This window comes from Megalops cyprinoides, chromosome 21 (genome assembly GCF_013368585.1).
Source record: "Megalops cyprinoides isolate fMegCyp1 chromosome 21, fMegCyp1.pri, whole genome shotgun sequence".
Taxonomy (NCBI): domain Eukaryota; kingdom Metazoa; phylum Chordata; class Actinopteri; order Elopiformes; family Megalopidae; genus Megalops; species Megalops cyprinoides.
Window position 1 is genome coordinate 203,904 of NC_050603.1, and position 24,821 is coordinate 228,724.

The window sequence follows — 24,821 nt, forward strand, 5'->3', positions numbered from 1 at the left end:
CTCAGAGGAAAGGCGTGTGGAGCCGGTTGCAGTCAGGTATCCCCCCTGAGAACACTCACCATTAGGCTGTAGGCCTGCCCAGCCCCGCCCACTCTGGGTGTGGCTGGGATGATGCCCTGCATGAGGAGCTGCTCTAGGATGTCACTGGACGTCTGTCTCTCCTGGGTGTGGCCAAGGGTGGAGCTAGGAACTGACAAACAGCGTTAAATTTGCCCTGCTCAGTGCACATCCAGCATCTCTGCATTCAGCTGCAGCTCTCTGAGTCAGAGAGAGAAGAGAGCACAGCTCTGAGAGTCTCAGAGCCCCTCTGACTCCCGGCTGCAGCTACAGCATGACGGTGCAGACCGACGGTTTCAGCAGCTCAGTCACTGCGTTACTGTGTGTGGGCTGTTAACAGACTGCGTTACTGTGTGTGTGCTGTTATCAGACTGCGTTACTGTGTGTGGGCTGTTAACAGACTGCGTTACTGTGTGTGGGCTGTTAACAGACTGCGTTACTGTGTGCTGTTAACAGACTGCGTTACTGTGTGTGGGCTGTTAACAGACTGCGTTACTGTGGGCTGTTAACAGACTGCGTTACTGTGTGGGCTGTTAACAGACTGCGTTACTGTGTGGGCTGTTAACAGACTGCGTTACTGTGTGTGGGCTGTTAACAGACTGCGTTACTGTGTGTGGGCTGTTAACAGACACTTTTCCAAATGCTCACCTACCTCTCAGTGGTGACAGTTTCCCTGGCAACTGTCCCGGTAAGACCGGCACACCCTCCCCCGCCTCCAGGCCCAGCCCGCTGTCGTTTGTGTGAGTTGACACTGCGGAGTCTCCACGGGAACAGTTACCGGACACACCTGTCTCTGACGGGTCCTGCTGGGTCAGCAAGTGAATGAACACACACAAAGATCCCCACACATGAGACTGCAGAACTGACTCTGCTTTGGTTAAACAGCACAAACTCAAGCAGAGGCCCCAATTATCACCTACATAAATACACACTGATAATTGAGGCCTGAATTATCACTAACATAAATGCGGCCTCATTATTAAGGCAGCATGTGTAATCAGTGACAGTATTCACTTTGGTTCTGTTTCTGTTAAATCTACACCCACACAACCTGTTCACTGCAGAGGGGTTCCTGTGTATCAAGGCATAAATACTACATTATATGCTAATATAAACAGGTCACATTTATTGTAATATACGTATAGAGCCTTAAATAAATCTATTTAGGCCGATTTCAAATGTTTAAATATGTGAAGAATGTCATCTGAAAATGTGTTGCAGTGTTTTTTTTTCAGTCTGGGCTGACTGTATGTGAACAACCGCTACATTCAAAAAGCGGTGTTTTAAACCCATTCCGAAACAATCTACTCAGTGCTGTCGGTTCTTAGTGACGTATCATCGGATGAACTGGTTTTAATTCAACGCTTTCATTAGTTTGGCCTGTATTTGCGTCATACTTGCGCAGGCAGTCAACGCAGTTAACATTTTATGAAAAGTTAGAACAGTTATTCACAGTATCGTCTGCGGTTGTTCATTTTACTTAGTTCAACATACCGGTACAAACACGAAACTTCCACGCGCGTACATTACCTCATTTCCTTTCGAGGCCACTGGCTGGACCACCGTAACTTTGGAGCTACCGCATCCCATAATAAACAGGAGGAATCAAACGGGGTGCCGTCGCATGTGTTCCGCTGTGTTTCTGTCTCGGGCGACACGCACGGTGTGCGATCACAGCCGCATTCTTATACAGCGTCCGACAGCCGCGACCCTCGATCCGCGTCGCCACGGCCTCCGCGCGTTACCATGGGCCGTTGCTACAATAAATCTGACCCAGTTGCGGAGATGGCGGCACAGATTGTGTGCACACGGACACATGGACAGAGGAAATCATGAGAGCTGACAGTCTTTCCGAAAGGGTCAATGTTTCATACTCATAGGTTCACCGCAAAATAGAAATATTTATCATCAGCTATTAATAATTCATTGGTAAACCGTATTAATAGCAGCCTACTGTTGTTGCACAGCTCTAGATTTTGTTGATGTTGTTGTCCATCTGCCTTTCCACCTTTCCCAGAGACACGCCGCACGCAGACTCACAAGTCCTGCTTTAGGACTGCCACTTACAGGGTGATATTATCATTTCTGAATTATAATATCTGAGAGATTTATGAGAACCCACTGAGAGAACTGAAGGAAGTAAGAACGGCATTACTCTGTTTTCACATAGCAGACGCCAAATTCAAGGCGAATGGCATTGCGTTTAAATGCGTACGCTTATTTATTGCTGGATATTGACAGAAAACGTCTCAACAGAATGTTAAACAAAACAAGAGGGACACACGCGGGACTCAGATCAGAAAGGTCCTGTTTCCCCCGCCACACCCCCGTCTTTACTGCTGACAGAAACATCCTAACGGGAAAGGATCAGTTCTCAATTATTTCAATAATGTCATTACCTGATGGTCATTCATATCGTAATAATCATGGAATTGAAATTAAATTATATTGCTTACAATAAAAAATGATTGTCCATCTAATGGAATTAAATAAAAATACATATTCTCACTCCTTTAATTAAACTGTTTTTGTCCAGACAAAATCGAGTCAGAAAAGCTTGTAGCCTATATCTAGTTAAAGGACCCCTGAATCTGTTCAGCGGATTTTTTGAAGAGCAGGTCGTAGGGGAAAAGTTTGCTGTGTTGCGCAGGAGTGACTGTTCTGTTGTGGGTGTCTTAGGCTTCCAGGACGTCTGTAAGTTGCTTTTGCTTATGAAACCGGATAGTCTGACTCTGACCTAATACGCTTTCTCCGCTTCGCCTCCCATACAGTAGGTGGCGCTATGCATCTCCAGCTGAATAATTTCCCTGCAAAAAATCACCGAAGAAGATTCCCCGGAAGGTTTACCACGCATGGACACCTGTCCTAAAGACAGGCGTCTTAACCCCGGACACGTTACAATTATGTTTTCATCTGCCACAGAGAGAGTCTGATCGCCTGTTTAAGACGAGTGTGAGTATGAACAAGAGAGTTTAGCTGTGCTCGATGGAAACACAGCTAACTGACGTCAAATACTGCTAATATTGACTAACTCACTCGCCAGATATAAGTCAACTATGTCATAAATAACACATCCGGCAATGGCATCGATGTTAGGTTAGCTTGAATTGTAGGCTAACTGGAACAGGTTTAATGCCGATTGGTTGAAACTGAAATTACTGATCATTAGCTTGCTACCATTTCACTATTAGAGGTGCGACCCTTGCCAACCGCTGCTAAACGAATAAAGTGTTACTTACTACGTTTAGTTCTGGCTGTAGGAAAAGTAATCGTGGCGCGATTTTCTGTAATATTTTAGACTATGATTGTTGGTTATTATCTTTCATATCAACCAATAATATTGACAGCTCCACCACAGTGATTCAGTGTCTTGGTTAAAACCAGTTAATCATAAATGGCTTTTGACCTCTGGGTAGAATCCTGCTGTTGTCCTCTCTCTTGTTGTAACTACATACATGAAAAAATCTCACCTAACATTTCCCTTGACTGGTGTTTTGTGTTTTCCTCAGATATCTGCTGATGGCCTCTGCAAAGCTGTGTCAGAAATGTGCCGGATTGCTGTGGGGCAGAATGGCGCTGGTGAGTTTGTCTGCATCAGACTCGCTGCTGTCTGCCAGAGCTGCTGCAGTGCGGACACACACACAGAGCTGGAGTTTTACTGCATTCCGGCTCAGCCACTCGGCATCCCCGGGACCACCCGCTGCGGAGCGGAGACTCACAGAGAGCAGCCTGCTTCCATACGATTCCCCGGGCTCTAACTGCACGGCGACAGAACGCCCCTCCCCTGACAGTCCGTCCTTATTTGAGGGTAAGTGTGGGCGGGACCACAGAGCTTGCTCTCATTGGATTAGCTCTCTGTGCATGGGCTGATCTCACATGATTCCCGATCACATCTGCGTGTCCCTCACTGATGATGCAATCTCGGGTGCACTTTCTCCCGGCACAGATCTGGACAGAGCTCCTCCTCTCTCTCCGTTTGAGGAGATCAGCGATGACGAGGCGGTACAGATTGTGGCCACACCCCCTCTGCCTCCTGCTTCCACCTCCCTCCGTGATTACGTCAGCCAATCAGAGACTCTCACCAAGCTGGTGCAGCTAGGTACTGCTCCCATCCTAAATTTCATTGGTCACTCAACTGAAAACAGCGTTCTGACTGTGGTGGAAGGCATTACAGTTCCGCTTCCTGTACCATAGTACAGTTAATGATTCCTGACAACACTCAGACTGTTTCTCTTTCTTAAATATTCTTACCACCCTGTTCCCAACATGCATATTTTAAAGCTGGTCGTTTGCCAGTTGCCACTGTCTTACTGATGGCCATAATAATGTCCGTAATGTGGACCAATAATATGTGGCAGTAGGTGGTGATGTTTTACTCTGAATTTGGTGTGATATTTACCTCTCTGCACCATTTTTAAAAAATCTGACCCTGAACCAGTGTATATAAAGCATGTGTACGGTATGTGTGTATTTGCATGTGTATGTTAGGTTGCTGTGTGTATGTTAGAGAGTTATGGCTGTAGGTGCAGTGTCTGCCTCCCCCAGGTGTGGACCTGTGGAAACTGGAGCAGAGACGCAATGTTGGCTCCATGCTGCTGCGGCTGGACTTCCAGGAGGACATCCAGGGGAGGCTGCTTTTTCTGAAGGACGTGGGGCTGCAGGACTCCCAGCTCGGGCCCCTGATCACACACAACCCCTTCATCCTCACAGAGAGCCTGGAGAACCTGCAGGCCAGGTGTGTGCGCGCGTGTGCGCGCGTGCTTGTGTGTGCGTGCTTGTGTGTGTGTGCTTGTGTGTGCGTGCTTGTGTGTGCGTGCTTGTGTGTGTGTGTGTGTGTGTGTGTGTGTGTGTGTGCGTGCTTGTGTGTGCGTGCTTGTGTGTGCGTGCTTGTGTGTGTGTGTGTGTGTGTGTGTGTGTGTGTAAGAATCTGCTAAACGTAAACCTCCAAGACAGCTGTTTGAACTCTTTTGAAAGGAGACAGGTGTGTTTATTTTGTTTCTGGGTGGAAGGGTGTCATACTTGAAGTCGAAGAGGTTCAGCTCAGAAGCTGTGTGCAGAATGGTGTCCAAGGCTCCTTACCTGCTCAACTTCAGCATCCAGAGGCTGGACAATCGCCTGGGCTTCTTTCAGAGGCACCTGGGCCTCAGTCCTCTCAAGGTGAACACAGCTGAGGAGGGCGGTGGCGTTTGTGGGATAGATGAGCGTGGAGCTGTGCTGATCCAGTGAGCACAGCTCTGAGGGGAGAGCGCTCGGCTGACTTCCAGCATGTCTGTGTCTGTGTCTGATTGCAGACGCGGGACATTGTGACTCGTCTCCCAAGGCTGCTGTGTGGCAGTTTGGAGCCGGTGAAGGAGAACCTGAAGGTAGTCATGTTTCCAGAACCCTCCTTAACCCTCGCATGGCCCATCAGCCCGGCCTCACACCCATCTCCCCTGCAGGTTTTCGAGCTGGAGCTGGGTTTCCGTCCAAACGAAATCCAGCACATAGCCACCAGGATCCCCAAAGTGCTGACGGCCAATAAGAAGAGGCTGACAGAGACATTTGACTATGTCCACAACACCATGGGCGTCCCTCACTCTCTCATTGCCAAGTTCCCCCAGGTGAGGGAGGGGAGGGTAACTCCTGCAGGGAGGCTGACTGTGTTTTGGGTCATGTCTGAGATGCTGCGGCTGGTATTTTTTCCCATGATCCTCTCTGCTGTGTCCTCAGGTCCTGAATGTCAGACTGCTGCGGATCAGGGAGAGGCACCAATTCCTGCAGTACCTGGGAAAGGCCCAGTATGACCCGGCCCAGTCCGGCTACGTCTCCCTAGACCGGCTGGTCTCTCTGCCAGATGCAGTCTTCTGTGATGAGGTGGCCTCGGCCACACTGGAGGACTTCGAGCAGTTTCAGAAAACTCTGTAGGGCTGGAGCTCCATGCTATTGCTCCAGAGTCAGAGGACAGAACAAAGTAATGATCCGTTCTGAGTTTCTACGTTTGATTCGGACAGGAAGGGGAGGAGTTGGTCTCTGTGTGTTGGTACCGTAATGCAGTTCTGTGGAATACAGTGGTTCTCTGGTGTCACCTTGTGCTTCAGGAAGTACCCTGCCCTTCATGTCACAGTGGGTGCCAAATGCCACTTAAAATGGCTCTATATCAGACTGTGTGGTAAATCTACAGGTTGTCTGCCCCAAAAGCATAACTTAAGTATTTTGTGCACAAATCACAAATCACCTTAGACAAATATAAGGAATGACAAAGTAATGTTGTAATGAAAGCATGTTCCCATGGCAGCAAATACAAATGGCTGGTCTGATTTAATTATGTGTTGTGTGTGTGTGTGTGAGAAAATCAAGCAAACCCAAAACCTGCCAGGAGGCAGACCTCCCACTTCCAGGTAACAAAGGTGCGCTCGCTGACTCTTGGGATGTCCCCCAGACTCCCCCAGCCCCGGGAGTCACAGCGAGGGGGAAATTGGGGTAATTAAAAATGATGGTGCAGAGGGTACAGTCCAGTGCCCTGTGATGTGAGGGAGAAGAACCACAGAATCCCACCTTGAACACAAGCAGAGAGGCCTGTGGGAAACAGCAGGGAACAGGTGATCCCAAAACACAGGTCTGTGACTTCCAGTGTGTGAAGAACGAAGAGCTCAGAGATTCAGGTGGGAGTGAGACTGTGGAGGGTTTTGCAGGGGAGGAGGCACATTTTACAGTCAGTCTGCAGACTAGCAGGGAGCTAATGGGCAAAGCTGTAGTGGGTGGCACTCGCTCCTTTGGATGATTGGGTGATGGGTTTGATGCATTTTAGACTCGCTGTCATTGGTGAATGACTATCTGAACTGCACTACGATAGTCTAAATGAGTGAGACTAGTGTGTGAATCCATTTTTGGCATTAGAGTTTGAGAGGCAGGATTTGATATGAGAAATGTTGCAAAGATGAAAGAAACAGACCTTGATCAAAATATTTATGTTCAAATGACAGCCTGGAATCCAAAAGCACACCAAGATTCTCATCAGCTGGGGAATGCTGTTTCCTGTCCATCAACAGACAGACAGTTTTGGTCAAATACCAAACTGGTGTGATTCAGACAGCCATCATGTTCAAACACAATCAGGTTAGCGAAACAGCTACATGACCTCTGAGACACTCCAGGAATGCAAAAAAACGTATGCTTCAATACACTATTACGGCTCAAACAAAATTAGTATTTCAAACCAGTTTCTGCCTCCACTCATTACTATACACTGTTGCCTTGACTGTTCCCAGCAACGCACGGTGAACCCACGGCGAGTTCACACACAACACAGCACACGTGTGCGTGCGGTGCGCCGGGGACGCGCTTGGACTTTTTCTGGTGTACTGTCATTGCGCAACAACCTCTGCGCCGTTTTAGTGACGTCATGCTCCCCACAATCCCATTCGACAGACCTTAGGAACTAACATGGCGGCGAGAGCACCAGGTAACGATAAACTGCATTTTACGTTTCGATCGCTGTGTTTGTGGTTTCTTTTACCTTATGAATAAAGTAATCTGTGATTGGGATTATAACGGAGCGCCGTGTTTCCCGATGCGCTGTTTGACCGGCCTTCAGAGAAATATCGCAGTGTCCTCTACTGTGTCCTGCGATGGTTAGCTACCTGCTAAGCAGAGGCGTTATGAAATGCATTTAGCGTTAGCATTAGCAGGGTACAGGACACGGCAGAGCCCGGTGCAGATGGCTATTAGAGTTGTTCTGCTTGTGCTGTCTGGCCAGTGCGTGGTTATTTAGCGAGCTACGATGGACGTGTACGTGTCCAGATTCAGTCTGAAGGGCTCCGAGGGTGACCGCAGGGACCGGACTCTGCTCCGGTTCGACCTGAGCTCGCTGGCTCGCTGAAACTGTTCAGATTTACAGTGAGTTACCATTAACAAGGCGACGTGAGTCTAAATGGACGTAGCTAACTACTATGAAACCTATTTTCATAAAAGTAAGTAAGGTTTAATAACGATAGCTCACAGGGTAACGTTAGCATTGTGTCAGTTTCTGACGAGTTCATTTACCGGTGTGTTTGACGTAGGTAACTAACGTTATATCTTAACCAAGGTTGTTAAGGTGAAGTGAAGACTATAATGATAACATAATCAGATTGTTATGGAGCGGAGAAACACGCTGATCTCTCTCTGATTTGTGTGTGTGTCCAGCTGCAGCGTCCGGGCGGCTGCTCGACGGTCTGCGCAAATGGTACTACAACGCAGCGGGCTTCAACCAGCTGGGTAAGACCTGCCTCACCGCCGCTCTCCCCGCCGTTAATGCTGCAGGCCACGGTTGTTCTTGCCAAAAGCCATGTTTTTGATTCATTACATGCGTTGGACTCTTGCTTAAATGTTTCTGTACATGAAAAGTCTGGGTTTTGGGATTAAATTGGAAAGCGAGCGAGATGAGGGTTGGCAGAAGGGCGGTGATGTGACTGAGGGACTGTGTGGCATTAGGGTTGATGCGTGACGACACCATCCACGAGGACGACGACGTGAAGGAAGCCCTGCGGCGCCTCCCTGAGCCTGTGTACAACGACAGGATGTTCCGCATCAAGAGAGCACTGGACCTGTCCATGAAGCAGCAAATTCTGCCCAAGGGCCAGTGGACCAAATATGAGGAGGTGAGACCCCTGTGGGGGGTGGGGGGGGGTGGGGGAGACCCCTACAGGGGGGATGGGGGGGGGCCTCTACAGGGCAGGGGAGGGTGAGGAGGAAAAGGAGTTTGGTCAGGACGTTGAAGAGGTTCTCTTCAGGGTGTTACAAGTTCAGAACTAGTTAAACTGTTCTCTGAGTGCTTGAGATCTCTGGGGAAGTGTCTTTGCTGAAGCTTTAGGGAAGTATCCCACCATGCGACCCTATTGGCCAGCACCACAGGGGCTGCTATGATGTCACTGTGTGCGGTGTCGGGTTACGGTCAGTCACAGCGTGACCTGTCTGCAGGATGTGCAGTACCTGGAGCCCTACCTGAAGGAGGTGATCCGGGAGCGGAAGGAGAAGGAGGAGTGGCAGAAGAAGTAGCAGGAAGAGGAGGTCCTCTGTGCACCTGTGGTGTGTTCCTCTGTGATATTTAATAACTGTAACCTTGGACAGAATTTGACTATTAAATGTGTACATTTATGACAACATCTCAGTGTATTTGTGCTCCTTTTGGCCTGATTTCATGCTTCTGTGAAATAGAACATCGCTGGAGGAATTGATCATACTTTTTAAATGCTGATGAAACATGAATATATGTATCTTGGAATTTCTAAAGATGAAGAATGACACAACATGATATGCAGGTGAGTTTTAAATGGAGACAATGAATACAACTAATGGCAAATACAAAAGATAAGACAGGTCAGCCAATGGGCTGTGGTCAGTGGTGTCTCTGTACTGGTGATGGCTGATCTGGGGTCAGAGAGATCTCTCTAATGATCATGTCTGATCCAGTCTGCATCACCACACTGAAATACTGTCTAAATGGCAGTCTGGGGTAAGCTGGGAGGCTCTTTAACTCCTGAATCTCTTTATTTCCAAACTCTGATCTTGTTGCTTGTGTTTTCATATGAAACCACAATGATAATCCATATTCCTGTCAAACATGAAAATGCTTTGCTTGAGTTTACGTTCAGAAAGCTGACGGAGTGAGCGCAGTCTGACTCTGAAGGAGATGCAAAACCATTAATGCACTTTATTACTCGCATTAGTGTGAAATTCAGCAAAGAAAGAAGCAAACTGGTTCCGTTCAGCTCGATGTGTCAGAGTGACTGAGCTGCTCTGGCCTTGGGGACAAGGAGTGGCGCTTCTGACCTCAGAACCAGGCCAGCTTTGGGTGACGCTTCTGATTTTCCCTGTGCGTGGAGCTGTTATAGGAAGGAGATGGCATGACTCCCTGACAGCCAATGGATGTTTTTACCTTTTGAGTCACACAACACAGGATAACCAAGTGGACACTTTTCAGAGGAGAGGTGCTGCTCCACAGAGCTCAGAGAGTGGAGAGACGAGTGTCCCCTGCGGACACACACCCCTATCCCTTGCGGACACACACCCCTATCCCCTGCGGACACACACTCCTATCCCCTGCAGACACACCCCTACCCCCTGCGGAACACACACCCCTACCCCCTGCGGAACACACACCCCTATCCCCTGCGGACACACACTCCTACCCCCAGTGAAGAAAGCTGGTTAATGCTGCCGCTGTGGGCTCCTGGTCATCACGGGCTGATGACATGGCTGGGATTGAACCCAGGCTGTGTAGCCAGGCCTGTACATAAAGCTTTACCCTCCCTGGGGCACCATTCTCCTCTCTCTCATATGTGAGACCATCTGCAATGCTCATGTTTCAGTTACTCACTGGAAAGTGGAACTCTCACTGTGATCACACCATAAAGCACTACTGGCAAGGTCAATAAAGGTCACCTGTCTGAGGCTAACGGCAGCAGTGCACACAGACAGGGAGAATCTGGGCCTGAGGAGCAACTCAGAGATAGCAAGCAAGCAGAGATAACACACCTGTCGTGTCCTGCCTTCAGCAGACGGGTTTGGCCGAAGCTCCTGTGTGTTCTCCTGGTAAAAAGATTCACATTTATTTCCACCACATGTACCATGAGAAGGAACTGAAAATATTATCTTGATGATAGGTCAATTCCACAAAATCCAGCTGTTTTCCAGAGGAGCGCATGGCTGTGATCCTGTACTGTCTCCTCTGAAGGACAGTTACTTCAGGATCTTGTTGCTGTTGAGTCTTTGCTGCTGGCAATCTAATGGTTGAGGGATAATATTCACTATTTGTCCACTAGATGGGGTCATTATCATAGCTCATTCTGCAGGCGCAAAGTTAAACCCGACTCCCCACAAACCCTAACCCTAACCCCCCACACTGAACTCCTGATCCCCGCAGGAGGTGGAGCCCAGGCCATAAAACTCAGCACTGACTCAGTCACTCCATGACGTCCACACAGACCATAATCCTACATTTAATGGCAAGCAGATTTTGACTTCACCCAGGTTCCACCACAAAAGCCACGGCTTCCCAAACAGCTGGCTGTTTCTCACTGAACCTGAATCAGTACCGCTGTCACACAGAGATGTTGCGTGTGGGACTGAAGCTGACCCTGGATCTGCTGCTGGAGGGTGTGCTACACAGAGCCGGAGATGGTGCTGGTGAAGCTACTCAGCACGTCTCTGAAGGAGTGCAGCATGGCCACGCCCAGCTCGCCGCTGGTCTCGTGAATGTCGGGGTCGTAGGCGCCGAACAGCGGGGTGCACACCTCCACGTCCCCGCGCCCCGCCCGCTGCAGCATGGCCAGCAGCTCCGCCCGGGCCCGCTCGAAGCCTTCCCGGTCGAAATGCACCAGCGCCGCCTCGTCCAGCGGGTAGGAGGCGTCGGGGGGGTAGCAGTCTCGCGGGACGGGGAGCTCCAGGTAGCGCAGGGAGGCCAGCCCCGCCAGCGCGGCGAGGAGCCGCCGCTGACCTGCCACGCCCAGCGGGTTCCCCAGCAGCTTGAGCTCGCAGAGCCCTCGGCACGCTGACAGCGCCTCCCACAGGAAGTCCAGGTGCTGGTCCTCCAGCGCGCACTCCTCCAGCGCCAGGCTGGCCAGCGTGCCCGCACAGCGCCGCAGAAGCTTCCGGAAGGTGATGGGGAAGACGCTGGCCACGTCGTGCCCACTCAGGTCCAGGCTCACCAGGTGCTCTGCGTGCAGGCTGTTGGCCAGGTAAGCCATGTCCACAGGTGTCAGGCTGCAGTTGGCCAGCTCCAGCACCTGCAGCGGGGTCTGCAGGGGGCTGTGCACACAGGTAGCAGGAAACAGGGAACAGGAAACTGCTCTCAGTACTCACCCCACAGTGCTCACGGCCTGAGGTGTTCGGAGCTGTTTATTAACCTTGCGCCAGTATTATTGTGTGAAATAGCAGACCTCTAACACCATCACCATGCAGTAATCACAGCTAATTCTATCCCAGCTAGCTCACACTCAGCACTGCTAGGTCATTGGTACAATGGTAAACAGCTAAGCCTGCTACCAAAATGCACATGCATCCCTCCCAACAGAGCGTGGATTACAGGAAAACAGAAAATAGAATAATCTGTGATTTAATTTTGAGATACAGCTACTTTATACACCAAACATACACACACACAAACACACACGCACGCACAGACACTCACCTGAGCAGGTGGCGCAGGTGTGAGCTGAGGGTGGAGAAGGCCAGGTAGAGCTCGGTGAGTTTGGGCAGGAGAGCGAGCCGCGCCCCGATGGAGGCCAGCAGGTCCTGCTCGTCGGGGGCGAGGCGGCGGGTGTCCAGCGCGCGCGTGGGCAGGGTGAGCGCCCGCAGCTCGGGGAACTCCAGCTGGGACAGCAACACCTGCAGGTGTGCTGCGTCCAGGCTGACGTTGTGCACCACCTCCAGCCGGCGCATGGCGGGCGTGTGCGCGAGCCGCAGGGCGGAGTACAGCTGGCGTGGGGTGAGGGAGTCGGCGCGCAGCCCCACGCAGCAGAGCCGCAGCGGGGCGTGGCCGCCCAGCAGCAGCGCCTGCGTCACCGCCTCGTAGCTGCGGCCGGTGACGAAGGCGTTGAGCCGCACGTCGATGCAGGTGCTGAAGGCGGAGGGCGGGGCGTGGCCGGTCTGCATGGCGAGCAGCAGCTCGTGGGAGACGCGGGTGAACAGCAGCGTGCGGCCCCAGCGGCCGAGCGTCCGTCCGCACACACACGCCTGCCGCTCCACGTCCCGCAGTGCCGTCAGGTCCACGCACCGCAGCGCCCGGCCGTAGGTGCGCGGCCCACACAGCACGTAGTCCCTCAGGCCGGTCAGCAGCGCCTCCATGCAGAGCCGGCATGTGCGCGTCCTCAGGTCCTCCGCGCAGTCCGCCGTCCCGCCCAGCAGCACCCGCAGGTCCAGCTCCGGCAGCGGCCAGGTCTGCACCAGGTGCTGCAGCAGCTCCGGCCGCTCATGCAGGTAGCTGGCCTTGAACAGGACGGGGTATAGGTTAAAGCTCACACAGCTCAGCGCCTCCAGAGAGCTCAGACCTCCGCATGCACAGCTCTCAGCTGCCAGGAAGCGCAGCGTCTTCATGGTGAGGCCCCTGCAGCTCCAGCCAACACCTCTCTCTCCACTCCTCTCTCTGGCCTCTCTGTCTCTCTACTCCTCTCTCTCTTCCCTGTTCTTCTCTTCCTCTGTCTCTCTCTCTCGCTTCCTTTCTGTCTTTTCCTTTTTCTCCTCGCTGTCTCTGCCCCTGGGTGAGTGGGACTCTGTGTGTGTGTGTGTGTGTGTGTGTGTGTGAGCGTGTGAGTGTATCTACGCAGAGTTCTGCTGTAGAGGTGACGCTTGCCATGTGTTAGGCAGCATCAGGGGTTATTTTCGGAGGCAGCTGTCCCTGTGGCCCCTGGCTATTTCCAGCTCCCAGCAGATATGAGGCAGCAATAACCTTTCATGCAGCACAGTCATCCCAGCACTGCAGTGACCCACAGAGTCACCAGCAGGAGGAAAAACGTTCAGTCAGACAGCCCCCTGACACAGAGACAGCCTCTGAGACTGAAGAGGACCAAAATTTATCTGTCAGATTTATCTGCTAAACACATGTTACATATAAACAGCTCTTATGTTGGTCTTAGAACTCAGGCTATGTTAATATATTATAACATTTAATACTCTGTACACAGAAATACTATCGCATGCTATTCTAAGATGTGTGTCTTTTCTGGAAAAACGCCACCTGTGTTTCAGCCCCACCTGTGTTTCAGCCTGTATCTGTGTTCACTGCAAGCCCTCGTTATGGTCTGCACAGACAGACAGACACACCCATCATTACGGACTCTGATTGGCACAGAATCTTGTGTCAGATGTACACTGACGTTTGAGTTTTTGTATTTTTGTTTTGAGCTTTGTGTTAAGAATATAACTAAAAATACACTACATGACAATTTTAGATAACGGACTGACTAATACAGTGCATGTATTTCCTGGTCGAAGCTGGGTATTTAAATTCAAAATAATTACCCGGTTCCGGGGTTGTGCTGAGAGAGCTACGGCTGGGCTTTAGGGTTTAAGTGTAAAGCTCATGTCTGTGCTTTAAGGATAGGGGATTGGGTTTGGGTTAATGTTAGAGTTAGGTGCAGAGTTTGAGTTAGTGTTAGGGTTAAGGTTAGGACACATTATCATACACGTCATAACTACGAAGTTTGATATGTAGACGTTATTGTTCTTGATTACTCTGTGGCATGTCCTGTTAAATTATATAAATTTACAATATGGCGTATAACGTCAAAAACACCAACGCCAAAGCATACCTTCAATTAAACAGACTTTTAAATGTCTAATTCGCCTTTCCTTCCTCTTGCCTTTACTACAAAATAGTTTATACGAGCTGAAGATAATCGTGAATGTGCAATGCGCAGGTTTCATTAGCAGGACCGCATGGGTGTCGCCAGGGGGCGCTCGTACCGCAGTCATGGGCGGCTGTCGTAAAAATGCACGGCTCGCTTTACGGCAATGTTACGTCACTCCCTGCGCCCTTGGCAGCGTGTGACGACCGACACTCCGAGCAACATGGCGAAGCTTAGCAAAGAAACCAAACAGCGGCTGCAACAGGTCTTCCAATGCGGACAGTTCGTCATCCGGTGGGGTTTTATCCCCACGGTGCTCTATTTAGGTCAGTACGGTCCCCAGGACGTTACGATTTCGATCTCAGGGGCCCGCAAGCTGCGCGGGTCCGGTTCGGGTCTGACGAGCAGCGGTAATGTTCTTATGGCCCACTAACATCCCATTGTCACTGTGACGGTGTAATCTGTTTGTAGAAACACGGCATTTATTCATAATATCATACGCGATTATTATATATTTGAACATGTAACATTGCGAACTAGGTCACATTGAAAAGTAGCCGGCTAGCTCCTTGAATAGATAGCCCGCCTCGGGGCCCGATGCCATGGTGGAATAGCTGGCTAGAGCGGAATATGTTTTTGCTGTCCCGAAAGCTCGGTAGTTAATTAACTACAGAAGAGTGTTATTATTACAAAGTGTATAACAGTTATCACTTTAAACCGGGGAATTAAGGGTAGCTAAAGCTCGCCAGGTGCCTTTCTGATGGTTGAGGGATAAAAGGTACAACCGTGAAACGGAAAGGAATAAAGCCCGTTACCGTACGGCTGTCAGTATAGCTCTACTGGTCATTGGTTGTCATGGAAACCACTTCAAGGGTTAATTGATAAATCTCGATTTCGATTAATGAAATGACACAGAAAATGAACCGGGAGTCTAACCCTGTGTGATGGCAGAGGCCCGGAGGATTTGGCTGAGCCCTGGAAAAACCTCAGCAAACCCAGGCTGTTCCTGGAAGGGATTGTGCTGGTTGATCAGTAGGGGGCAGCATTCGTCAAACATCTGGCAAAAAAACCCAAACTATGATCATCTCCCAGATTAACTGACTGCATAAATCTCTCTCTTTTCACGTAAGCAGGTGTGTGCTCAGTGTTGTGGCGTGAAATGGCTGTTGTGCATGAAGGTTTGGGCCACATGCTGGCGATGGTGCGGGTGAAGCACCCCCTCTTTGAGAAATTGTTTTGGGGTCTCGAATGGCTCTGAGTGCAGGCTCAGCCCCTCCCTCTGTGGTGGGTACAGGGGTGTGGGGTTGCCTCGTCTCACCTCTCTCAGGCACCCTGTCATTCCTCTGATGATCTCAGTGGAGCAACACCTATCCTCCAATGAGCTCCCTCTTCACTGCGGTGTGCGGTGTGACTTGCAGTGTAGGAAACAGCCATTGGCTGTGTGTGAGGGCGCTGCAGGACTCTGTGTTCCTGCCTGACTGCAGAGGTTGTCATGGTGTTACAAACTGAATGTACGATTGGCGATTCTGAGACAGGCTCTCATGGGGAACAGCGTGGAACAGAAATCCCTGTGAGGTGCGGGAGAGGGGAGAGGGGCTCAGGCCCTAAATGTGAGTGTGAGGCAGCCCTGCACCGAGCTGCCCATCAGCGTCCGCCAGAAACCCCGCGTGCCGTAGCGCTGTGAGCAGGAAGCGGCGCAGCTTGGACTGTCAGTGTTATCTGAGAGCAGGGAGAGTGTTAGGGAGCCGGTGTTGGGTTGTCAGTGTTATCTGGGAGCAGGGAGAGTGTTAGGGAGCCGGTGTTGGGTTGTCAGTGTTATTTGAGCTGGTGTTGGGCTCTGTGCTGTGCAGGAGAAGATGGGGTGGTTCGTTTGTGGAGCTTCGTGGGGTTTGTGCTTTTCCTGGTAACCTGACGCAACGTCGGGCACTTGTATGTGGTGATGATGTCACTTCCGCTTGCTCTGGTGGCAGAGAGGAAAGTGTGGATGTAGTAATTCAGTGTGAAAGTTCCTCTGCCTTCTGTTTGGCAATAACCATATGCAAGTGGCATGAAGAGGAAGCTCACACTCAGACTGGAAAGTTCACCCTCGCTGTGACGGCTTGTTCCAGGGCCCAGGGAGGACGGGCAAAGAGGAGGGATGCAAAGATCTGCGTTTTGAGTTGCACCTTAAAGTCACTATCTATTGAGTGATGCTGTATTCGCCCTCACTGGCCTGTTGCTGCTGCAGGACATAGGGATGCTGTATTTTAAGTGTATAAGGTTGAGAGCTGGGAGCGTTGCTGTGTGTAAGACTGCAGGTGTCTGCACTTACAGTGTTGGATTGAGTCAGTCAGGGCAGCCCTGAAACGCTGACCTGCTCTCGCTTTGGGATTGCTTCCTCTTCCTCTTCCCCTTTGCGAGGATCAGGGCAACGGCTCGCCTTGCTTCCGTTTTTCTGTGGTTTTGTGTCTCGTTTTTGGAGGCTGGTCCTCTGCCGTAGATTAGGGTGGATTGTGGGATATTTGCACTCCCTCAGTAGTGATTGGGGGCTGAACCCCCTCATCTCCATGTTTATGGGCAGGGTCAGGGGGTCGGGGTTGTGTGTCTTTTTCCTCCTACAATGAGAGAGGGGGCTTAAGCGACCTCATTCCAGCTCATTCTTTTCCCATGATCCTTTGCGCAGTGTCAGCATGGGGAGCTGCTAAACGGGGGGGTATGGGGTGGGGGGGTGCGGGGTCAGCAGCAGCTTAACCTCCACGCATCTCTGGCTTCTGTTCAGTTCGTCAGTCGGGAGGAAGTGCGCAGGCAGACTGAGGGCATGAGCCAAGTGTGTAACTGCGACTCCCACGATGGCCTTCCCCACGCAGGAGCTGCGTGAATCAGCGCGGGAGGAACGTATCTCCAGCCCTCAGAGGTCGCCTCACGGCCTCGCTGGAAACATCACGTCTGAGGGCACTTCCTGATGTTTTTTTTTTGCTTTCACTCTGCCGATATTTCTGTTGTAATTGTGTATGAGATCTGTTATGTCTTTATGGATGGCTTTCACGCCACGCTTCCTTGTTTGCCAAAAAAATTGTGAATAAAAAAAATGCAGCATTCTGAAAGTGTGAGAGCTAAAGTGCAGTGACTCTCATCTCCAGGCTGGTTTGTTCTTTTCCACAGTTAACTGCCTTATCCATCATTTCCTCCAGGGCTTTTTAAACTGAGCTGGGGGGTTAAGAGTGGTGTGTTTCCTTTCCAGGACATGATTACTGTGAACTGGCTGTAACAGTGGAAAGTTTGTGTGGCAACTTGTAGCGTTCCTGAGCCGTAATATTACCACAGTGAGGGAAGAATCCATCCAGGCCTGAAATTAGATTTTTAACCCCACATACCCTGGACTTGCTTCCAGTGAAATGCCAGCAAGTTTACACTTTTCAGTTGTACCCATAGGAAGTTTCCGCTGTGAAAGGCAGTCGCGAAAGTGTTAAAATTCCACTGTTGGTGCGAGGTTGGTGTGAAGGGAGAGCGGAAACGCGGTGTGCGCGACGCTCGGGTGCTTGCAGAGCGTTGGGCTCCGCCGGCTCGGCTCCGCCCTGCAGCTGCTCAGAAAGGCTTCTGGGCTGTGATCTCAGATGCGGAGTGCAGGTACAGGGAGGGTGTCAGTTTTAGTCCACAGGTAGAGCATCACATCCTCTACACAAGCCGTTACTGAGTTTGGGGTTTTGGCTGTTCTTGAGTCACATGTTCTTCTTTGCAAACTGTAAAGGATGAGTGTCTCAGCCCTCAGTGGTCACAGAGTTGTGATCAGCAGTTTGTCCCTGAAGTGACTTAGCTGGGTAGATGTTCATGAGTTTTACTGTTTCCATTGGGGCGGTTATTAGTGTGGGATTTTCTTGTAATTTGTGGTTTTGGTTTCTGTTGATTGCAGGATTCAAACGAGGGGCGGATCCAGGGATGCCTGAGCCCACGATTCTGAGGTACAGTCCCGCCTCTTTCCCTGCCTCTTCCTGCCCATGTGACAGGAAGGTGCCGCATGATTGACCCTGTTTGGTGTGTAACCCGGAGCTGGAGCTTACAGGAGCAGTGCATTCTTTTGCCAATCAGAGATGCCACATCAGGTAGCCTGCATTCTGGAAGAATGTGACTCAGCCAGACTTTATTAGTCTATGAAAGATTTGTTTAAAAACTTAATTTCTGTAATATTTTCACTTCAGCATCCTTTCCATGAAAAAAAGAAATGCAAATTCAAGAAAAGTCAGGGCCATGAATAAACTACGAAAATGTTTTTTTTTTTTTTTTTTTTGTGAAGGCAGCTTTGTGTCTGTAGAAGATTGGTCTGTTCCAATAGTGATTGTTTTGCTTTGTGTGATTGCTTGGCTGAGATGAGATTCATGTGTGTTTTTTCTCCATAGTTTTTAAAGACCTGCTTAAGTCTTATACCAGCATTTTGATGGTTTTGTTGTTTCGCTTTACACTTGTGATTCTCATGTAGCTGTAGCTCCAGACTGTAGCTGTAGACTGCTCTTTTCCTAACTTCATGTTGAATGGTATACTACAAAAGTAATAGAGAATGTCTAAATTATATTATTTGGTTTACTCTCATCAACATGTGTAGTGTCTAACAAGCCCACTCAGTTCAGCTCCTTCACAAGGTAGAGAGTGACCCTTTTGTTCTTGTTGTTTTTAGTTTGCTGTGGGGCTGAAGTCCTGACCCGGGCAGGGGGAGCACCCGTCCCAGCAGAGAGGTGCAGACGACCTGAATCATATGACTGAAGCCGGGTGCTCAGCCCCACACGCCTTCGGCCGCATGTGTTTAGTAAGAGCAGAATCTGCTGCTTCTCGTGTACGGAGCACACCTCGTCTGCACTGGCAGCAGATTCTCTTTGTTCAGACGTTCCTTGGTCAGTGTCTCAGGTTGACTGCTTGTATCTCTCTTCAGCTGCGTTTTTGTCATTTTTTTTCTCACCATGTGACAAGCCTGGGGCAGTCAGTCGTGTACTGAGTGTTTGTTGAATAAAAAAAGCGTAAAATCTTATTTCTGTTCACTTAGTATGTTTACATAAATCTGATATTATTGAATATAGCAGAGAAGTGCATGCTGTGGTCTGTAACGTCAGAAGCAGCTGTACAGGTGTTCACAGGCGTGTTTGAATCGCTCGTAATGGAGGCAGCAGCAGGTACTTCAGAGCAGAATGATACTCATTGCTTACTTTATTAGTCGCTTTTCAGAAATGTGTCCATTGTTTATTGTTTATATGTCATATGGTCATTTTCACCCTGAATGTATTCACATGTACTTCCATAAATAAATAAATAATACGAATTACACAAACTGAAAATAAATAGTACAGTGTGGACCAAAGTTATAAAATCATCTCATATCTTAAATACATCTAATAAATAGATAACATTAAACATATATTCTCATCGAGACTTGTAAAAACAAATCCAGTCACTCAGTGACAGAGCAGGTGTGTGCGTAGGGATGAGAGGAGAAGCTTCCATCCAGCACATAACTGACCAACTGACTGTGCTGTCAGTCGGGGTCTCTGAACCAGTCAACGCACCGGACTCCACGGAGACCGGAGTCCCACGCAGGATAGCGCCGCTGGTTTGTGTTCATTAAGCCTCGCTCCCCCTTCACTCGCTCTGATGCATCATGTTCATGCAAAGTCTAAAAAATACTTTAAAATATTCAAATTAATATTAAATACAAAATACAAAATACTTTCCGAAAACTTGACTCACAAAGTAATACTTTTGTTCATAACATAGAACAGGGTGGTTGTCACAGTGCGGGCTGTGATCGTGCGGTCCCTAGGCGGAGCGGTTCGCGGCGGGTCGCCGCCTCGCCTGCCTCTCCACGTGCCGGATCGCGCGGTACGCGTCCTTCAGGAAGCTCGCGAACTCCCGCAGGAGCACGTGCACGGTGCTTTTCCTGTCCCACGCGCTGGCGGCGGGAAGCGCTCGCAGCTGCAGCTCACGTGCGTCGGAGTCCAGCTCCTGCGCGAGCTGCGGGTTCTTCATCTGTGAGAAAAGATGCGCAAAGCAGCCGTGAGGAGGTGCGGACCTCTCAAACAATGTAGTATTTCCCCGTGCAACCCCACATAATGTACTCTGCAAAAGCACAGAGTACATCTACAGAACTATGTAGTGTATTACTCTGATGCAGGCATAGTCTCAGCATGAAATCCGTGTAAAACTACATTTGACGGAGTTGTTACAACTTGCAAACTGAATCTCATAAATATAGTCATATAAACTAACATTTAAAAATACAATTTTAAGATTTTATAATGACTTTCACTTACTCTGTGTATGACGTGATCAGACAGAATCTTAGTCCGGAATTTGATGTCGGCAGCTTTTCCCGATCTTGCGTACTCGGACTCCACGAACTGTAAGTACACCGCGAACACCTGCAGTCCGTGCGAGATCCGCTGCAAGCAGCTCTCCTGCCAGACACAGACAGGGGCATGTCACCGCGCTACTCTTAAAATCCTGTTATTTCTATTGTCCAATACCTCTTCGCGTTTGAAGCGTGTATTTACATTCCGATATTTGGCAGGGGCTCTTGTCCAGAGCGACTTACAAAAGTGCATACAACAGGTTAGGCAATTAGCAGCACAGATAGTGAAACATTAGCGCCATCGTTGGAATGGAAACATTGCCATAAAGAACTAAAGTGCTGTCAAAAGGCATACAACTGTTTCCGTTCAACTTTAAGCATTAAGCATACAATCTTCAACATCACAGGTTTGTTTTGTTAGAATACGTTTAAAATTGGTTATAAGAATATCAAGATAATCTTAGTACTGATAATCACAGAATTAAAAAAATAACAAAAGTGAAAGTTCTTACTTTGCTGAAGTTGGACGAAGAGCAATCCCGCGCTCCGACATGAGGCAATGGGAGAGTGTTCTCTTTGTAATTCGACATGTTTTCTTTTGGTTCATGAAACTCTTCAACAAACTAAAAACAATGAAAATTTAAATAAATATATATATTCTATTGTGTATGTAGTTCTGTACATACTTGTTTATTGTTATTCAGGAACACAGACGATTTCCTCAGAGGAATGCCGTTTTATGTGACATTGGTATGTACGAATAGACTTTTTCCAGTGTGAATTTCTCACACATGCTGGTGTGAGATTTACTGTACCTGTTGATCGCGCAGGTTAATAACGTCGCATATGAGCATTCTGGTCAGCGGCTCCCATTTGGCAGCCGGCGAGACGGAGATCTCTGGAATTTCATCCCCCGAAGTTTCGGAAGGTTCCCCGACAGCGCTGGAACAGGGCGCTCCGCGTACCGGCGCCCCCGGGACCGACAGCAGCAGCAGGGCGAGGAGAGAGCGGAGCCCTGCGGAAAGAAGAGCGACAGTCAGGTCCGCAAAACGCAGCCGCACCGGCGCTCACTGCGCAACGCACTGACGTCTCACTCACGTTGTGAGCACATGCTGAGTGCGTCTCTGCCGTTGCTTCAGCTTGATGCAAGTTGCTGGAAAGTTGTTTCGTGAGGGATGTCCTCGTTAATTTATACACTTCAAAACTGAGGGGTTTCCCCTTTTTCCACTCCGGACAAAAAGTGGTAAATCAAAAAAGTACCGTGCAATTTGTGATCTGATTTCCTTGTCTTAAAACATGTACATAGGCTGTTTCATAGTTGTTTGGAATCGTATTTTTACATTAGGCAAATGAGATATGTGAGATTTTCACATCCGAATAAAATTAAACCATACAGTGCATATAGAGATAATGTCATTGGATAAAAAATAATTATATGCATAGATAATTATTCTATAAATTATCCTATATAATTATAGATAATTATGTATCGATTTTACATTACGTCATTTAGCAGACGCTCTTACCCAGAGCGACTTCCAAATAAGTGCATCACTATGCTAAGAGTAGTTTTTTGGAATTATTGATTGGTGATAATTTGTCATATAGTCTTACAATTTGAAACCAGGATTTCAAATTAAATACTGACGAACAGTGTCAGTTTGTCGGTTTGTAACACCTCAATAAATTGTTACTCTTTTGGCGTTCACCTCTTAAAGTACTCCTTTCTCCGAGTACATTACATATACATTTATTCTTTCAGTCATATCAGTCATATCTTACTTAAATTACTTCTCTTATGTGGAAGCAGAATGTGTCTTCCCGTTTTTTTGCCACAGTGTCTCTGTTTAATATGTTTCAATTACAACACCTGATTCGATACTCTTTTTCATAGTATGCAAGAACAAAAAGGAAAATTACTCGCTTTAACTAAAATAATACCAAATAATAAATAAATAAATAAATAAAATAATAAATAAAAATAAAATAATAAATTAAAAAATAAAATTAGTTAAAACAAACGCTTACTTGGTTTGTAGTTTCGTTCATGTAATAACTACAAATAATGAACTTTATTTAATCTGATCGGACTGGGTGTGTCACTGGATCGATAAGCTGTTCCGTGGAAATTGACGTTTTCCTCTTCTTCTTCTAAATAAATATCAGCGCCATCACCTCCCCCGCCCTGTATCTGTCACGCGTTTGAAGTGGCCAGAGGTTCATGATGATGACAGTTTTGTTGTTGTCGTTACTGCCTTTTTTCACCATTTCCCGCAAATGTGTCGTCCGTTGGGCTCTGTGTTTCCGCGGGTTTACGCGCTGACCTCTCTCTATAAACAGCTCGGTTTAGGTCACACTCAGAGGCGAGGGCGCCGCGCTGCTCCCGAGCCGCTCCTATTACCGCACAGATCGTGAAAGGTGGCAAAGGCTAAAAATATCAGGAAGATACTGTATGAACACAACACTAAACAAGTGACATGCTTATAACATGCCCTCGGCTTATCAGCAGGTTGAATGATATATGTCACTTCAGCCCAACAGTGATTGACTGCCTTCCTGAAGAGATGCATCTTTACTATTGATTAGCAGGTTATCAGCAGACCCGCAGAGGAAGGTGTGTTTGACACTGAGGGGCAGAGAGCTGCTGCTGGAGAGGCAGACGCTGCTCCGGGCTGCAGGTGGAGCAGCGAGCATCAGAGTCTGTGCTCTGCAGGGCTGACAGCACCTGGCTCTCTGACCCCCCCACCCCCCCACCCCCACAGCACATGCAGGGGATAACAGGAAGCAGCACCACAGCATGTGACTGAGTCCTCCTGTAAACTATTAGGTGTTTATCTTTTTATTAGATTTTCTTTTTCAGACAGATTCAGAATGAAAAGAGCCGTATCATGGAACCTGCTGAGGTGTTTCCGTACCGAAACCCACTTTTCTTTCTCAGAAAACAGAAGCAGTGCTTGCAAGGCTGCTGCCTATTTCCAGGGAAGCTGGAGCTTCCTGAGTGATGCATCCTGGTGTTTCAGGGCAGAACATTCAGACTGAAACCAAAATTGCACCACTCTACTGTAAACTCCGAAGCCAATCTCTTACTCAACTGCTGAAAGCATTCGAGCAATGCAAGCAATGCAGGTCACAGCCTCCCAAAGGTCATTTTTTCTATGCTCTTGCTCATGATGAGCGGTTTCCGCAGGGGTCTCAGGGTGTTGAGGCGGGGTTGAGGGGGGAGATGGCCGCAGGGCTTTATCATCTGCTGGATGCGTGATTATCTGTGTGTGACGCAAAGCTGATGCAGCACACACTCCATGGGGGCGGATTACAGTAACATGAAAGTATGAAAAATGAGCTGCATATCTGCTGGGCTTCACAGGATAGCATCAGTTACGCAGAGAGGAAGGCAGAAACGCTGATTACACACAATCAATTTACCAAAATGTATTTACTGTAGCCAATTTTACCACTCTCTGGCTGTGCGGGGGAAGTGAGCGAGACGCGCCGATTATGAGCAGCTAATGCAGGATGAAAAGCACTTCCGGCACGTGAATCTGCAGTCCTACCTTCTTATTCAGTTATTTACCTCCTTATAATCACAGGACACTATTTACACAGTATTTAGGAAAGGAAGGATCACACAGAAGCAGGGGGCAGAGTAATGGCTCAGACTGCTGGCTCAGGGTGACAGTCTGGGCTTCCCCCCGCGGCGGTGAGCGGAGATTTCACAGAAAATCTCAGACGCTATTAATACCGCCATTCAAATGAGGACGGAGTTTTGGGGATGAAGGGGAAACAGAGGGAATGTTGCTGGTCACTGAAATCCCACTGCATGTGTGTGTGGCGTGCCGGGGGGTGTGTGTGGGGGGGTGACGCTCCTGTTTTTCCTGTGTGACAGCGCTCGTGCGGTGTGACTGTGTGACATCCTGCACCGTGTGCTGTTTTTCACACCGGCAGCTAATAACAGCGTTTAACCACATCAGTGACATGCGAAATGGCAGGAGCAGGTGCCGGCAGGGGAAGGGGGTGGCGAGTTTCGGAAAGGAAACGCAGGAGCGCCTCTGAACAGCCTCAGGAGACGCACTTGCGTGGGACTGAGGGACCAGCAGGGAGGTGTGAAGTGTTGACACAGTGGAAGAGAAACATACTGTAAAAACCACGGTGAG

The 24,821-nt window shown here is 49.0% G+C and overlaps 5 protein-coding genes across 5 annotated transcripts; 3 read left to right on the forward strand and 2 right to left on the reverse strand.

Annotated features, from left to right (window-relative positions):
* The first annotated feature begins 2,910 nt into the window (after nucleotides 1-2,910).
* On the forward strand, nucleotides 2,911-6,341 carry mterf3 (mitochondrial transcription termination factor 3). Its single transcript, XM_036555490.1, has 8 exons — nucleotides 2,911-3,009; nucleotides 3,567-3,865; nucleotides 4,004-4,156; nucleotides 4,603-4,792; nucleotides 5,067-5,214; nucleotides 5,349-5,420; nucleotides 5,496-5,657; nucleotides 5,767-6,341. The coding sequence occupies exons 2-8, from the start codon at nucleotides 3,577-3,579 to the stop codon at nucleotides 5,959-5,961; spliced, it is 1,209 nt and encodes a 402-aa protein (XP_036411383.1). The 5' UTR covers nucleotides 2,911-3,009; nucleotides 3,567-3,576; the 3' UTR covers nucleotides 5,962-6,341.
* A 1,060-nt stretch (nucleotides 6,342-7,401) lies between these two features.
* LOC118796548 (cytochrome b-c1 complex subunit 7) lies at nucleotides 7,402-9,179 on the forward strand. Its single transcript, XM_036555491.1, has 4 exons — nucleotides 7,402-7,498; nucleotides 8,221-8,292; nucleotides 8,509-8,675; nucleotides 8,995-9,179. Exons 1-4 carry the CDS (start codon nucleotides 7,480-7,482, stop codon nucleotides 9,070-9,072), a joined length of 336 nt encoding a protein of 111 aa, XP_036411384.1. The 5' UTR covers nucleotides 7,402-7,479; the 3' UTR covers nucleotides 9,073-9,179.
* A 1,117-nt stretch (nucleotides 9,180-10,296) lies between these two features.
* Nucleotides 10,297-13,110, reverse strand: lrrc14b (leucine rich repeat containing 14B). The gene is made up of 3 exons (XM_036516297.1): nucleotides 12,206-13,110; nucleotides 11,189-11,823; nucleotides 10,297-10,758 (listed from the first exon to the last, which is right to left on the reverse strand). Exons 1-3 carry the CDS (start codon nucleotides 13,108-13,110, stop codon nucleotides 10,625-10,627), a joined length of 1,674 nt encoding a protein of 557 aa, XP_036372190.1. The 3' UTR covers nucleotides 10,297-10,624.
* Nucleotides 13,111-14,544: 1,434 nt separating this feature from the next.
* tomm7 (translocase of outer mitochondrial membrane 7 homolog (yeast)) lies at nucleotides 14,545-19,499 on the forward strand. The gene is made up of 3 exons (XM_036516154.1): nucleotides 14,545-14,686; nucleotides 18,250-18,298; nucleotides 19,009-19,499. Exons 1-3 carry the CDS (start codon nucleotides 14,584-14,586, stop codon nucleotides 19,022-19,024), a joined length of 168 nt encoding a protein of 55 aa, XP_036372047.1. The 5' UTR covers nucleotides 14,545-14,583; the 3' UTR covers nucleotides 19,025-19,499.
* A 639-nt stretch (nucleotides 19,500-20,138) lies between these two features.
* On the reverse strand, nucleotides 20,139-21,781 carry il6 (interleukin 6 (interferon, beta 2)). Its single transcript, XM_036516048.1, has 5 exons — nucleotides 21,769-21,781; nucleotides 21,486-21,685; nucleotides 21,183-21,293; nucleotides 20,633-20,776; nucleotides 20,139-20,348 (listed from the first exon to the last, which is right to left on the reverse strand). Exons 1-5 carry the CDS (start codon nucleotides 21,779-21,781, stop codon nucleotides 20,139-20,141), a joined length of 678 nt encoding a protein of 225 aa, XP_036371941.1.
* Between the last annotated feature and the right edge of the window lie 3,040 nt (nucleotides 21,782-24,821).

Excerpts from the sequence above, each read along its gene's own strand:
- mterf3 (XM_036555490.1), top strand. The coding sequence starts at position 3,577 with ATGGCCTCTGCAAAGCTGTGTCAGAAATGTGCCGGATTGCTGTGGGGC. Across the intron at positions 3,866-4,003 it reads CAGTCCGTCCTTATTTGAGG|ATCTGGACAGAGCTCCTCCT; the intron begins GTAAGTGTGGGC and ends CTCCCGGCACAG. Across the intron at positions 5,215-5,348 it reads TGGGCCTCAGTCCTCTCAAG|ACGCGGGACATTGTGACTCG; the intron begins GTGAACACAGCT and ends GTCTGATTGCAG.
- LOC118796548 (XM_036555491.1), top strand. Across the intron at positions 8,293-8,508 it reads AGCGGGCTTCAACCAGCTGG|GGTTGATGCGTGACGACACC; the intron begins GTAAGACCTGCC and ends GTGTGGCATTAG. Across the intron at positions 8,676-8,994 it reads AGTGGACCAAATATGAGGAG|GATGTGCAGTACCTGGAGCC; the intron begins GTGAGACCCCTG and ends ACCTGTCTGCAG.
- lrrc14b (XM_036516297.1), bottom strand. The coding sequence starts at position 13,110 with ATGAAGACGCTGCGCTTCCTGGCAGCTGAGAGCTGTGCATGCGGAGGT. Across the intron at positions 11,824-12,205 it reads CACCTGCGCCACCTGCTCAG|CCCCCTGCAGACCCCGCTGC; the intron begins GTGAGTGTCTGT and ends CTGTGTGCACAG. Across the intron at positions 10,759-11,188 it reads CTTCACCAGCACCATCTCCG|TAACTGTCCTTCAGAGGAGA; the intron begins GCTCTGTGTAGC and ends AAGATCCTGAAG.
- tomm7 (XM_036516154.1), top strand. The coding sequence starts at position 14,584 with ATGGCGAAGCTTAGCAAAGAAACCAAACAGCGGCTGCAACAGGTCTTC. Across the intron at positions 14,687-18,249 it reads CCCCACGGTGCTCTATTTAG|GATTCAAACGAGGGGCGGAT; the intron begins GTCAGTACGGTC and ends TGTTGATTGCAG.
- il6 (XM_036516048.1), bottom strand. Across the intron at positions 21,294-21,485 it reads TTAACCTGCGCGATCAACAG|TTTGTTGAAGAGTTTCATGA; the intron begins GTACAGTAAATC and ends CATTGTTTTTAG. Across the intron at positions 20,777-21,182 it reads CTTCGTCCAACTTCAGCAAA|GAGAGCTGCTTGCAGCGGAT; the intron begins GTAAGAACTTTC and ends TGTGTCTGGCAG.